General features: G+C 36.8%; 1 protein-coding gene across 1 annotated transcript in view; it reads right to left on the bottom strand.

The window, feature by feature from the left end:
• Positions 1-7,675: 7,675 nt before the first annotated feature.
• The window catches only part of LOC134200053 (uncharacterized), a 33,771-nt gene continuing 25,179 nt past the window's right edge, over positions 7,676-16,267 (bottom strand). The window contains exon 3 of the mRNA XM_062671979.1: positions 7,676-7,746. Coding sequence (XP_062527963.1) covers positions 7,676-7,746 — 71 coding nt within the window. The remainder of the gene's footprint in view (positions 7,747-16,267) is intronic.

Raw genomic sequence — 16,267 nt, 5'->3', positions numbered from 1 at the left:
CTGAGCTGACGTAATCGACATTTCCAAACGAATGAAGCGATTTATCAAAATCACTGAATCTTCAACACCGTCGGGAGTAGTTCAAAGAAATTCAGTAGGTACTTTCAATCGACCAAAGACACAACGGCGAATAGCACGCAGGCGATTTCATTTTTGAGTCATTTAGTTTTAAATCACTAGAGTTAGATACATGATTGAATGCAAGAACACCTATTGAGTAGTTGATGGAGAAAGATAAAGAGAGAGAGAGAAAGAGAGAGAGACAGAGATACAGATAACAGGGGGAGAGAGACAGAGAAGATACTTAATTGCAAACCAAAACACAATTAACATTCAAAAACAGTCAACAGGCTGGTAAAACTGTACGGTCTTACCGCCAAAAGCAATCTCTCCAAACAACCGTTTTATCCGCAGAAATTCTGTAAAAGATACAGCAGGTATGTTGCGGTGTACTTACTACCAATACTTAGAGTGATCTGTCAAGATTAACCGAGCCATATAGATAGATTTAGACATCAGAGCGTGAATACCGTCACCAATCTTGATAAATTCGGAATCTCAATTGCGCCGTACGCCTTTCAATCTGGCACGTATGACGGCATTGCGGCGTAAAGTCGATGGGCACTCAAACCTTACCTACAAAAAACTTCTGTACTGTTGTAACTTTTCTACACTGTGCACCGACTTAAGCACAAACATGAAATAAAATCGAAAGGCATATGGTAAGATTTGTAAGACTCTAGCAGCGAATGAAATTGCTATTCGTAAAAACATTTTCAATATCTAGATTCGAACATTATGCGGAACCCACCAATCGATAGTTTAGTTCTGAGGCCGTTTATCTATCAAATAATGCTGATAAGCCAAAGCCTTTCCTCTAAAGATGTATTTATTAAGCCTTTGCACTATTTGTCAGATTGAAGATTATTACGAAATTTATTTAAAAAAAAAACATTAAAAACATTTGTAAATTAATCTCTCCGCCTTGCATCGATAATCCTCAGTGCTGAGGGTCGTGGCCTCTTCTAATAACTTTCTGCTGGATTATCCTGCGCCACTCCAGTCTATTCTCGGCTGTGTGGATAGTAACACTTTTACACATAAGAACACAACAATTGTAAATGAATATGACTTTTATTTTTATTGGTGTTAAGTGGTTACTGGAGTCCATAGACATTTACAACGTAAATGCACCCACCTTGAAATATAAGCTCTAAGGTCTCAAGTATAGTTACAACGGCTACCCCATCCTTCAAACCGAAACGCATTACTGCTTCACGGCAGAAATAGGCAGGGTGGTGGTACCTTCCCGCGCGAACTCACAAGAGGTCCTACCACAAAAACAAGAGATCCTACCACCAGTAAATATGAATATGACTTTATTTTAAGAATTGACACGGCCGAGTACAATCTCGCGGCTCGTGTGATGTCATGTGGTTAACAGAACCCATAAACATCCCAATGACGCCACCGCCATGCTTCAAACCAGATTTAGTAGGTAGGGCGTACTGTTGGTCCGGCCGTTTCTGCTGCGAAGCATTAACTCAGTCCAGTTTGAAGGATAGAACATAAGCTTCGACAATATATCTAAATATGTATGGCGATATTTATGTATGTCTATAGGCTCCGCATCCCCTCTATCCGATGAATTGTAAGCCAAGTAATTTATCCCGTCGAAATAAGGAGCTACTGACCAAAACTTGCATATGTCCGGTGATGACTTATGCAAGTGTTGTGTTCGCTCACGTGATCCACACGCACATAAGCATATCGACGCTTGAAAGGCAAACGTGACTGAGCGACAGTAGCTGCTTTGTACATAAATGATAGGCAATAACCATATTCGATGCGCAAAAAATATATATTTCTAGGTCTATTAAAATAATTTCAATCCTACAGCTAGATTCATTAAAATAGATTTTTTTCAGTTATTTCAACTTTAAATTAGTCTACTGTAAAGTTCACGCATTGGCGCTTAGTCACGTTTGCATTTCAAGCGTCAATATGTAAGCATAAGGACTGAGGCAGGGCGCTCCCTACAAGTCATTCAGTCCTGTTTTTACAAACCAGCAGACGCCCCAAACATGTGATTTCGGATCGGTAGAATAATTTTTTGGCGTTTCAAGCAGAATCCGTTACCGTTCTCGTCGAACCCGTCGAATTTGAAGGGTTTATCGTGAAAACTAACCTAAAGACACAGCCGCGAGTTTCTCACCGGATCTTCTCAGTGGGTCGCGATTCCGATCCGGTGATAGATTCAGCGAAGCACTGCTCATGCTATGAGATATTAACGAAGTCTCCCCGCAGGCTCGTCGCTTTCGGTGAAGCTCTCATAACCTCTCGTGGTTACCAGCAATAAGTAGGGGGGAAAACCCAACCTGCTTATGAGCTCTTTGAACCATTAAAGCCATAAAAAGAAATAAAATATTTTTATTTAATATCTTTTATTATTTATTAATCTAAATCTTGAGAATATTAAAAAAGTACTAATTAAAAACCTAGAACCGATTTAAAGATAACTAGCGGACCCGGCGAAATTTGTTCCGCAACAAGGTTTGTTTCAAACACATCAACCGGTCAACTTCAAAATTCTACTATAATTAACACAATTAACCATAGAATATAGTTATTACGTTTAGCTGTCAGTTGCGTTTTGTTATACTACGTTTTATGTCACTTCTCACGGGAATGTGATAAAAAGTATCCTATGTCATTCTCCTGGTTCTAAGCTCCTCACCAATTTTCGGCCTCCTCACCAATTTTCAGCCAAATCAGTTCAGTCGTTCTTGAATTATAAATAGTGTAACTAACACGACTTTCTTTTATATACATAAATAGATAAAACAACAAATCCTATTCATCACCCAGCTAGCTCAATAACAGTGAAAATAATGTGATTAAACATCCAATAGGGAAATGCGCTTCAGAACACTCGAGCGCTGTAGAAAACGGATCCGCTTAATTGCTTTCAGCGCAGTAAAGCGATGCAGCTTTAATAAATTCCAAGTCAATGAACTATTCAAAAGGTCTGTTCAAATATCGTCGCTATTACACGACGTTAATTTTCATTGGAACGCTTTTTAAGAAAGAAAAACTTACCAACTTTTGTCTTGATGCTTAATAAGATTGATGAAGAGAAAGAAACTGAATTATTTCGTTAAAACTGTGTGAATCCCCCGACCCAAAGCAAAGCTTAATTAAAGATACACCATTTAACATTCTTTAATTACAAATTCGAGTTAGAGTTTTTCTTTGATGGCTGGTTAGGATATCAGGTTCGCTTTGATTAATAAATTAGATATTTGAGTGTTTCCAGTTAAACAAGACGTTTATGATCAGAAAGCCTCTATCTTACACAATCCCATTCATAGTCTGTAATTGGGCACATTTAATTAAAATAGTCTAAGATAAATCGGAATTTATTAGGAAAAAAAAACACGGTACCGTCAGCAAAACAGACATTTATCACAAATTTATCTAATGTGTTTCGATCGTTTTTCGAAGTCTTCTTGCGTGGATAGCAGAGTACGTATTGTTACAAAAGTTATTGGCTTCCGAAATTAGAGAAATATGTGTCGGACTGTAATTAATCCACAGCCTAAGATTGAATAGAGTCGACCTGCTGATTATCGGATATATTAATTGCGGACTTTTTAAATCACATTACTAAGAATCACGTTCCACACAGTATTACCAAACTTTTCGGTTGTACAACTCCTTAATGAAGTTACTTCGGATTGATTGAAATATTTCTAATTTAATATAAATAAAATGTTAGGCGAAGTTCGATCTCGGTACTTAACCGATCTTGAGTATCGGTTTTACTTAGAAAGCCGACTGACTTGGGACGAACATTATTTTTAATGGCTTTCGAGCAAGCATTTAAATACTAAAAAAGTATGTGTCGCATTTGTAGCTGTTTTCAATCATATGAAATCCATGAGACGTGCAACACTCATTATTGGCCTAGTTTTTTAATTTGTTGCTTTTGGCCTGCACGTAGGTGTATTGCCTAATACAATTTTGGTGTGAAGCAGTTGAGCATTCGTTTAGAAGAGGTATTTATTGACCAGGAAGCCGTCGTCGGGCTTCGAACTACCCGCTCGAGGAAAGAGACACAGCATGTCGGATTTGTACTAAAACACTATTTCGCTCAACAATCCTAGTTCGAGCCTCGGATGTAGCAGAAGTTCATCGAGACAAGTGGGAGGAAAATGGTTGTCGGTCCCACGACTAACCATTCTCTTCGTCGATTGGGTATCCGTACCTCCTGCTGCGTCAGAACCAACATTGGTCCGTAACTGTCGATCATTTTGCCAAACGCGTTTAGGACAGTTTGCAGGTCGTCTGCTTGGGCCTCCTTGGTTAGTCTTTCTGAAATTACTCGTCGGTAACCGAGGGTTCAATGATATGTTGAAAACTTCGCTTCAAAAATATAATATTAAAATCGTTGATGTAACTTTTTGTGCAGGACGTCAATCTGACCGAGTTGAAGGTATAATTTATATTGGTATGATAGGTATGATAGGATTGAGGTATGATATGATTGATTGACTGAAGACATGAATTGACACTTTAGAAAATGTATGTTTTATTTTTTGTCTCGTGTATCTAAAGTTTTTGTCAGCAATCAATCACGAAATTTCCGAAGCGAGGTAACCTCGGGAAAGTTACGAACGACAACCACAAACTACTGTTACCTGTAATGACCAATTTATTGAAAATCGTGAATTTCTCCTTTCAGATCTTAGCAGTGCCGTGCCGCCGGTTTGAAATTTCAAGGTATTCTTATTTCGTTTTCTAAAATCAAATTATGCTAAACAAGATGATTTGTTTTATCGGCTCAAATGACTCAATAAAAAATACTCATCGTGTAAGCATAGATTGCATCGAAAACTTTTTTGAATTGAAACAAACTGATATTTTCAACAAAGACTTCAATTCGATTCTCCTTTGACAGCAATTGCGTATTTTAAGTAATGCTTTAGTTGAATAAAACAAAACCCGCATTTTCTAATGCTACCAGCTGCTATTGCATGATTAAATTCAATTATCAACTGCGAAAATCTTCACATCAAACAAACCATTGAATTTTTTTTTAAATTGAATTGAAATCTCTGCGATCTCTTAATATCCGTTTCTTTGGAGGCTGGCGATTATCGCTCCACGTTTTCTGTGATCGCACGCCGAGGGGATTTTCAAATATGTTTCGTTCTACGCAATAAGTGTGGTAACTGACTTATTTCTCGGTTGATTGAGATATTACTGGCGTGTTTCTGCCGTGAAGCAGTAATGTGTTTCGGTTTGAAGGGTGGGGCAGCCGTTGTAACTATACTGAGACCTTAGAACTTATATCTCAAGGTGTGTGGCGCATTTACGTCGTAGATGTCTATGGGCTCCAGTAACCACTTAACACCAGGTGGGCTGTGAGCTCGTCCACACATCTAAGCAATAAAAAAAAAATAAAAAAAAATATAAACGAATGCGGATGATGACTTTTTTTTATTACTTAAATGAGTGGAAGAGCTCACAGCCCACCTGGTGTTAAGCGGTTACTGCAGTCCATAGACATCTACAACGTAAATGCGCTGCCATCTTGAGATCCAGGGCTTGGTGCACAGCCAGCCGACGTCCCTGCACGACATGAAGGCGATAGTGAAGACGTGGCGCAACCGGCTGCCCGTGGTGGCGGACCCGCTGTCGCACTGGGGCGCCATCTTCACGTGGCGGCAGCACCACTACCAGTTCATCGCGTCGCACTACGACTCGCAGCCGGACCACGCCTCCAATCACAGCATGCTTGGCGTTCATGCCAGCGCTCAGGTCATTTTTTATATAAGCTCTAAGATCTCAGTATAGTTACATTTTTTTTTTATTGCCTAAATGTGTGGACGAGCTCACAGCCCACCTGGTGTTAAGTGGTTACTGGAGCCCATAGACATCTACGACGTAAATGCGCCACACACCTTGAGATATAAGTTCTAAGGTCTCAGTATAGTTACAACGGCTGCCCCACCCTTCAAACCGAAACGCATTACTGCTTCACGGCAGAAACAGGCGGAGTGGTGGTACCTACCCGTGCGGACTCACAAGAGGTCCTATCATCAGTAATCACGCAAATTATAATTGACTAATTACGCTTTTCTTATTCTACTTTCCATTCTCGTTTTGACCACCTTTTGTTGGTAAAGAAAATTCCACATTGAAATGCCCAAAAGATTCTCCCGTATCCCATTGCCCGAGACTGAGAAACAGATACCGATCTTACCCGAGTAGTCACTAAACACTAGACATTCGAGACGATTGATGACTGAAACATAATATCATACTGACACCTCATTCAGAATTACGCCTAATCGAACGATAGTTCTGGACATAAAAGACATCAAGCCATTTATCATTTTCAAGATAAGATTGCCTCTTAAAAATTGCTTAGTCAAAGCACCAAAAACAGATAAGATAATCCATACAATAATCCGACTTTTGGAAGATACAAAACCACTCTTGGATAAAAATAAATTTAAAAAAAGATGCTGATGCACAATAATTTTTTTTTGTCATTTGTAACTGTGTTCTTGTACATTTGACAAATAGTGTACAGTTGATTTATACACATTTCTTACATCGTACGATGCTATCGGTCGCCAAATAAGCAAAAAACCAAAAAACAAGCGTTTCATGAAATCAACACATGAGACGGATTTTTCTGAGCTCACGCGTTTACGAATGAGCGGTAACAAATCAGGATTGGCGTCATTTATTCGGTGTTACACCGAGGAAACTGCCATTTTATGGGTTTTATTTAGCAATGTTTCCCGCAGGGCTGTATTCAGGAGTTTTGATAATATTCCACAAAATATATTAAAGGTTCGTATCAAACAGAAGAACAGAGAGACATGGAATCGAAATCTAAATTGCATTGCCACCATTATTAAATGCTGTGTGATAATCGGAGAATGCTGAAGCTCGTTATGAGACTTGAATAGAACGCGTTGTGGTTTTCTAAGGCTGAAACTTAGGCACTTATCAAACGATTTGATACCTAACACATTTGTATCACTAGAGAATAAACAGTGCGTCTTACCAATTTGACCACGACAGCCTGCCCGTACGGGATCAACACGTACCTACATTAGTGGTAATGGAGTTGCTAGTGGCTTTGTGTGCTAAACTATGAGAAGTTTGAAAAACAATTTTTAATTCTATCGCTTACCTTAAGACTGCGAGTAGAAGTTTGGATTCTATTAAAGTGTAACGGACATTTTTTTTTTTTTTTTTTTATTGCTTAGATGGCTTTATTGCTTAGATGGACATGACGTCAGCTGCCATGCCTGCCACCAGCCATGCCGCCAAGCCACGTATTAACACGCCTCCTTCCACCACTGCCACCAGCCAAAGCCAACGAAGGGAGGACAGTGTCAATAAAACAAGTCTTGCCAGCCATTTCTACCCGCTTTTTGCTTTTTCTCACAAATAAAAGACCTCTTCATTACGCTGCTGGCTTTTCTATCGAATCATTTACAACAGAAGTAATTTATGTCCAACCCATTAACGACAGTAAGTTTACTTTGAGGAGGTAAACAAAAATCAGAATAGTACAGAATTAAAATAAATAAATAAATAAAAATGCCGCATTCCACGACTTCCTTTTCTTCCTTATATCGATTCCCTAACGCTATAGTCGTCCATTGGCTCCGATTCTCAGCTGCACGTACACCTCGGAGATCTTGATGTTATTCAAAGAACCTAAATTAGAACAATCTTGTGTTAATAAGATTACTAAACATAATGTACCAAATGAATAAATGAAACTTTTAACAAAATCTCTTGTTCCATTAATACCCGATAAATGAGACATTGAGATTGTTTTTCTCGTGAGGCGAATTAGTAAAATTATAAATTATATAAACCAGACCTTTACCAAGTGTCCCTCTGGCTACGTGCCCAGATAAAGGTCGAGAAATTTACGTTCCTACTGATAAATTTCGCTAGGCATAAACATGGCCGCACGTTGATGTGGAGTTTTATGGCTCCTTTCTTAATTTGCGAGTGTGAGATAACTTTTGGCTTAGATATATAAATTTCTTGGATGCTCGTTTGATAGGGTATCAAATCGCATGTCCAGATGGAGCGAAGTTTTCGGAGGGTGGCCAGTTAGAATTGGATGAGGAGTGCCGAAGACCAAATTTAGTAGCGTAAATTGGTGAAATCCCAAATAAAAATGTGTTTTATTCAAATAGGCTTCAAGGTTGATTTTAAATCCTCGTTAATTTATTGCCGATCCACATAAATTCAGTTGAGGTAATAAAAATGTCTTAGATACGTGATTTACGCAGTTGCATTATAATGAATTATTTAACGTAAGCGAGAGAATCTTAAACCATTGTTGACTATCGGAGTAAATATTAAAGGTAGGTTTTTTCGCCATATTTCTTCGTCTACAGCAAATTCTATAATGACGAATTCCTCAACGTCGAACCCGCTACAGCTATATCAACATTTATTACTAACCAGCTGACCCGGCAGACTTCGTAGTGCCTCAATCGATAAATAAAAGACCTAAACTTATTTAATTCCGAGAATTTTCATATTTATCTACCTTTTAAACCTTCCCTGGACTTCCACAAATAATTCAAGACCAAAATTAGCCAAATCGGTCCAGCCATTCTCGAATTTTAGCGGGACTAACGAACAGCAATTCATTTTTATAAATATAGATTAACTAACTCTACTCCCCCCTGATTCTTACCATCAGTACCTACCAAGTTAGGACCGAATCTTGAGATCCTTAATCTTCTATCTTCAGCAATTCATATAGTCATACAATTAGATGTGCCACAAAAGAAATGATAAGCACAACAACTTGACAAGAAATTCAATTGTGGTTTAAAATTGTTAAATGTCACAACAAAGATCGGTCAAGTGACTTGTGTCCACAGTCCTACCTATTTCTACCACGAAGCAATGGCATCTTTCAGTCTGAAACTTGATGTTTCGAGTTGGGTGACGACATTCCCTTTGGTGAATAAAAAATATATCCGCCTGAGGTGATAGATATCCAATATACATTATTTCAGTCTACCTGACTCAATACCAAAAAAACTAAGAAGCGACTACGTCATAGATAGTACCTATGTCCTCCAAAATGTTTAATCAGAAGACAGTGCTGCAAATCCTTGGCGCCTTTTACATCAAGAACAAACATCGGTTTTCTAAAAACCAATTTATGAAAACGCTCCTTCTAAGGCTCTAAGAGATTCGGTTACGTCAAAGAGCAACGCATGTTTTATTTATGAAATACGGTTGGCATTTTGCACCTGTATACTGGTACTGTAAATTCGTGCGGATAAAAGAAATGCTCTTGTTATCCAGGATGAATCTTATCGTGAATTGGTCTTTGTTTTTACGAGATTTCAAGTTTTTTCCTGATTCGGGCAAACAAATTCATTGTCTTTTTTTTTTTTTTTCTTAGATTGGTGGACGAGCTCACAGCCCACCTGGTGTTAAGTGGTTACTGGAACCCATAGACATCTACAATGTAAGTGCGCCACCCACCTTGAGATATAAATTCTAAGGTCTCAGTATAGCTACAACGGCTACCCCACCCTTCACACCGAAACGCATTACTGCTTCACGGCAGAAATAGGCGGGGCGGTGGTACCTACCCGTGTCGAGACACAAGAGGTCCTACCGCCAGTAATTCCGCAAATTATAATTTAGCGGGGTGTATTTTTATTACACGATGCTATTCCTTCACCGTGGAAGTCAATCGTGAACATTTTTTAAGTACGTATTTCATTCGAAAAATTGGTACCCGCATGCGAGATCCGAACACCGGTGCATCGCTACATACGAATGCACCGGACGTCTTATCCTTTAGGACACGACGATTTCTTGTCTTCGAGTTTAGTGCATTATGAGAAGAAGATTTGATTGAATTGGCTCTTGGATTTTATTGCATGTATGTACGTGTGGCTTGGTGTAAAGTGATTAGGGAAGCCCATAGCCATCATAATGGGAATGCCGCCACACTTGAGGCGTGAGGCCAGTTGCGTATATTTTATTTGAATATTGGAAATACTAAGCCATAACTAAATCATGGGCATTTATTTTTAAACTTTTTACACTTTTAAACTTTTTAAACTTTATACACTGATTTTATTTGTATTTCGATTCACAGAAAGCGATCTTCCCATTTTTTTTACAATTAATTATCTCAATGTTGACCACTGGTTTTTTTTTCTTTCCCACGGACGTCCACTGGATTTCCACGGTCATCGGTCCACCTCGTGGGCAGTCTACCCACGCTACGCTTATCAACATTGAGAAAGAGGTTAATCATCGAATGCAACTAGGATAGGCATCGTTCGTATCTCAAAAGGAAACTCTATGATTAACAAAAAAATGTGGCTAGTATAAATTATAATAACAGTGCCAATAATTTCCAAACAGACTGCTTAAAAATTAATTTAGTTTTTACAAAACTGTTCCTGAAATAAAACATTCGCTAATTCTGAAATTACAGTCACATTTAATTCTACTTTGAAGTAAATTCACAATGCTAGTTTGAAATTTGAACAAAGCGGTGTATTTTAGGAAAACGTCTGAAACTTTAGCTCGTGCACCGGACAAGTAAAGATATTTAAGCTCTTTGTTGAAGAATGAAATGAGAATGGTGAGCATTTATAATTCGAATGTAGCACGTTAATATTACACATTGTAAATTATTGAACATTAACTGTTTATTCTTGCCATACAGTTATATGTATAACTAGCTTTTGCCTGCGACTTCGTCCGCGTGGAATAGTTCACAAATAATGGATTAATTTTAGAAAAAAAATTGTTAGCTTAAAAACCTTAACATATAAACATATGCTGTCGCGAACTTTTTTTAGATCTTTTCTCCTCCTCGTGTCGTTTCCTCACTGCTGAGGGTCGTGACCATTATAATATACATATTATGTCGACAGGACTTTGCTTCTTGTAATGTCCCGCCAGTGCCTCCGATCATTGGATAGATCTTTTAATGGACCAATTTTTAAGGGAACAATTTTTTCATACATTATTTTAGCGAAATTTTAACCGTTTCTGCAGCGCACGCAGCGGAAGCTCTCAAAAGGAAAAAAACCCCGATTTTGAAACATTCTTTATTGGTGCTCCACTTGTATTGGTCTTAGCGTGATGTTTTATACCCTATAGGCTTCCTCAATAAACGGGCTATCTAACACTGAAAGAATTTTTAAAATTGGACCAATTCAATCAAACAAAACTCTTCAGCGTTATAATATTAAGTATAGACTTATTATAGTTTGTAGGCAACAGCTTGGCTGGTATTGCTTATGTCCTCGATCGACGGTGAGCATTCAACATCGGATGACCATCACCATTCACCGCTCGTGCCTACAATGGCAATAAAACTTCGAATGACAACTTTATGATTTTCTTTCTACCGATTGTCTGTTTTATAATCCACATACGACCTTTTAATCGAACTAGAGGTCCCGCAGTAGTCGAAATTCGACTATAATTAATTGGAATTGTAAGTTTGTACACTATTATAATTGTATTTTATACTTCTATAATCACAAATTTCGCCAAGACTACACTATAAAAAATATTAACAAAGACAAACAATATTTAATCTATTCTCAATTTGACAACAGACGTCAAGAACAAAAGTTTGACAATAAATAGTATGCATGCGTGTGTGCGTCAAATACATGGTATGTAGTGTGTGTAATGTTTTCTTTATTGATGTAATGTATCTTTTATGCATTAATTAAAAAAAATATTAGCATTGTGCACTTCTTCTCTGTATTCTCTATAAGTGTGGAAAATTTCATACTCCTCCGTCCGCGCAATTTTCGTAAAAAGGGATACAAAGTTTTTGCTTCACGTATTAATATATAGATTGCTTTTATGTCCGTCACGCGTCACGATAAAAACCTTTTCTAACTGAATTTTCTTTTTCACTAAAATTATTGGTACATGAACTGTGCTAGTCAATTTGAAAAGTTTCCCGAGTTTTTCGACGATTTTTCTCAATCACTAAACTATATACCAAATGTACAGTAAAGTAATGAAATATATACTTAATTAATAAATAACTTGATGTTCTATATAGTTGATGTTCTACTAGTAAACCGCAAACATACCTGCTGTATCATTAGCTTTTCCAGAATTTCTGTTAAACGGCTGTCTGGAAAAAATCGCTTTTAGCCACAAGACCGCCTATTGTGCAAATTGTGTATCTGCTTGTTGTGTATTTTCTAAAGTTAATTGTGTTTTGGTTTTGCAATAAAGTATGTTCTCTCTCTCACCCTCTACTTATTTGTCTTGCAATTACTATCGCCCGTTTTCCCTGTAAATATTATCTTGTACCCTGTAAATATTACCCTGTACTTGTAATATTTTCTATGACCCAAAACTAATTCTAAAAATACCCAGCAAAGTGTTATGAGGGTGAAATTCATGGTACAAAGATGGGGCGCTGCAAAGGGTCTATTTTTTTAGTGTTATCGTGGCTAGAATCATAACCATCGTCTTTTTCTAAGAGATTTCCTTTATACCGTAGATAGATGAATATGATAGATATGATGAGATAACGATACTTTAACCGTTCAGTTTTTAATTCGTTTTAGTAAATATTAGAAATAAAAGTCCTTCGATTTATAACATACTATATTCTAGTAGATCTTTAATAGCTATATTCTTCCGAAAAAAATCGCTTTGACAAATTGCTATCCCCCATTTTAATAACGTCTATATTACTTCTCATATGATAATCGCAATGAAGTAACAGTAATCGTTAAAATAGTAATGACATTAATGACAGATCTCGCTCTTTATTTATTGGCCTTGTGGGCAGCAATGCATACTGCCCATCTGATGGTGAGCGGTTACCGTCGCCCGTGGACATCAACAATGCCAATCGTATATTTGCAATTAAGAAATATTCGTAAAATAACTAACTAATCTTTCAAAGTTTCTTACGTGATTTTTACATGTATCCCACAAAAACAAGGTAACTCCGTGTCTAGATAAAATCCTTGAACCGACCAGAAAATGCTAAGAATCCAGCCATTCTGACGAGTCTTATAAGTTTAAAATTCCTCTCGGGAGCCCCACTAACATTTTACAGCTAAATTTGAAACTCTTTTGATGTTTTCTTCTAAAGGGATATTTACAGTGCGTGGCTGTAACTTTTTGAAGCTTCATTAAATGGTGTGGGTTTAAAAATTCAATTCAGCTGAAGAAGAATCATTTCGATTTTTTTAATAAGCTTCTTTTCTTTTGGTTTTCCAAACATACTATGGTTATTATCTATTATCTATCTTTATCTTTATCTATATATTATTATATAAAAATGAATTGCTGTTCGTTAGTCTCGCTAAAACTCGAGAACGGCTGGACCGATTTGGCTAATTTTGATCTTGAATTATTTGTGGAAGTCCAGAGAAGGTTTAAAAGATTTAAGATAAATACGAAAATGCTCAGAACTAAATAAAAATAACAATTTTGTTTTTCCTTTTTGTTTGTTTTAAGTTTATTTTATACAAAAGTTTAGGTCATTTATTTATCGATTGAGGCACTACGAAGTCTGCCGGGTCAGCTAGTCATCCATAAATATTGGACAGCAGTTTGTAAATTAGTAAATGCAAAAATGTCCACAATAGAAATATTAAAAAGCATAATATGATATTTATCATAAGTTTTAGCTTGATCCGAACATTTACTAGAAAATTCACAAGAACATGGGTAGTACAGTGGATTATTTCCGTTTACTCGAATTTTACCCGAATAAACACATCATTATTTCAACTTATAATATAAACAAAACAAAAGAATATCAAACTAGAAACGCTTCAAACCGTAAATTATAATCGGATAAAGAAAATACGAATTAGTGAAACCGGATTAAGCCGATCGGTTCTGAACATTCGCTAAGGAATATTGGATGCGGCATTTTCAACAAACTACTCAATAGAAATAGTTGTGGTGGTTATTACTACGGGTTTTCAATTTACTTGAGTACTTATTACAGCAAATAGTTGTAAGGAATTAGATAGAAATATATACAATTATACTCTGTCAAGAAAGTACCGGAAAAAGATGAATAATAAATAAAATGTTAGTTATACGTCCATATTTACTTTATCACCTTCAAGGTAGGCTCAAAAACGCCACGCACTTAGCCCAATGACTAATCCAGCCGTTAAAATATTTTTTGACGCTTTTTCCCAAATTGCGTTCTGTTCTCGCCGCTGTTTCTCCTTTGTATCTTCTACCGAATGAAAACGGGTGACACGAAGTGGTAATTTGAGTTTAGGAAAAAGAAAGATGTCAACTGGAGCTATATTTGGTGAATAAAGGGGTTGCTCGATGGTATTTGTGGAGTTTTTGGTGAAAAATTGGTTCATCATGGCCTTGTGTGAATCGTGGTGATTAATCCAAGACTTTTCTTTCAACAAATCTGGCCTTTTTCATCTGATTTGCTTTCTTAAGCGCCGCATAATGCTTAAATAATATTCTTTATTTACCGTTTGATATTTAAAATAGCATGGAACGACTCGTGAGGTGAAGAATATTTCGCACCTACCTCTCCTAAGCCAGAATGAATATTTGTAGTTTTTTCTACTACTTTTGCGATGTTAACTTCAGTTGCGGACGTTGATGGATCTTCCACACATCACTCCAAACTAGTCCAAACTACCTGCCTATTTCTGCCGTGAAGCAGTAATGCGTTTCGGTTTGAAGGGTGGGGCAGCCGTTGGCATACTTGATACCTTAGAACTTATATCTCAAGGTGGGTGGCGCATTTACGTCGTAGATGTCTATGGGCTCCAGTAACCACTTAAAACCAGGTGGGTTGTGAGCTCGTCCACCCATCTAAGCAATAAAAAAAACCACGGAATTCCATTACGCTGCAAAATTTAAAACAAACTCTTTTTCGATGTTTTTATCCATTATGAAATACGGACGAGATATATACGGACGAGATAGATATATTTAATCTGGATAACAGATGCAAATCAAACTACGCGCCAAAATAGAAAACAGCTATGCAAATCTGACAATAACAAAAAAATAATTTGGAAAAATAAACAAATCATCCATTTCCGATACATTTCTCACTGAATTAAAATTACTTCGATCAAAAGCACCTGGGTCAGATTCATTCGCTTAGATTCATCTAGAAACACAATCACTGCAGCTTGTGGACTCTCTAGACTGTACAGAATCCTCATTATAGTTTGGGTTTGAAGAACCAATTGTCATTTCTATATCATTTTTCTTACATTGGTCAACGTTAATGCTGCCGGCCGTCTTAGAGTCTACTGTACATTAGTCAAAGGCATTACAGAAAGGATACGACACGTTTGCTCTCCTATAGCCAAGCTCTAAATATGTATTACCATAATGCTTCTATTGCACTATCTGGAATCTATCACTATCATTATGTCGTTCATATAAGTTTTAGCATTACAGTTATTTCCAATAACGTTTCAAATTGAATTTCACATTAACATAAAAATCGTCTTGTAAAACAAAACATACAATACCAATCGTTAAAATCAATTCATATTGAAAATGAATATTTGAATTGAACTCTTATTGGGTACACTATTAAACAAGCTCCTTCTCTCCAATTAACAAAAAATACTCTTGCTTTTAAAATCAGTTTCTTTATTGACTAACAAACATAAAAACATAATTTTCTTGGTTGTGCATTTTCATCAAAGTATGATAATACATATACTCGTACATATATAGTGTGAGTGGACGAAATAAAAACATAACAGGGCAATGCATCATTTTATCGAAGTCAACAAACAACTGACTATAATAAACATTAATAGGATAATGAAAACTGAAATTACTGAAACCGAATTAAGCCAATCAGTTCTGGGCTCCTGAGCACGAGCTTCCGCTGTAATGAGGAGGCCGTGCTTTTAATTTCATGAAACAATAAAGCTCTCTTCAAAGAATTATTCAACTAAGAAAAGTCGAGATTATTGTGTTAATAGAATGGGAATATTGAAATTTTTTTTCATATCCGATAATTTTTTTTGCTGTTCCTTCCAAGCTTAAGCCCGTTAATTTTCGCATTTTATCGTAAGTGATTCGATATTTTTAAATCATTGCGAACTAATACTTAGTGTTTCTTGTATTTTGGATCTACATATTCAGAAAAGAAAATAACATTGGTCGGATTTTCTGTTGATCTGGTTGGTCAAGATATGCATTAAGATTATTCGGTAGAAGA

This window comes from Bombyx mori, chromosome 14 (genome assembly GCF_030269925.1).
Source record: "Bombyx mori chromosome 14, ASM3026992v2".
Classification (NCBI taxonomy): domain Eukaryota; kingdom Metazoa; phylum Arthropoda; class Insecta; order Lepidoptera; family Bombycidae; genus Bombyx; species Bombyx mori.
Note: the sequence above shows the minus strand (reverse complement) of the source record. Positions and strands in the feature narration are given on the sequence as shown.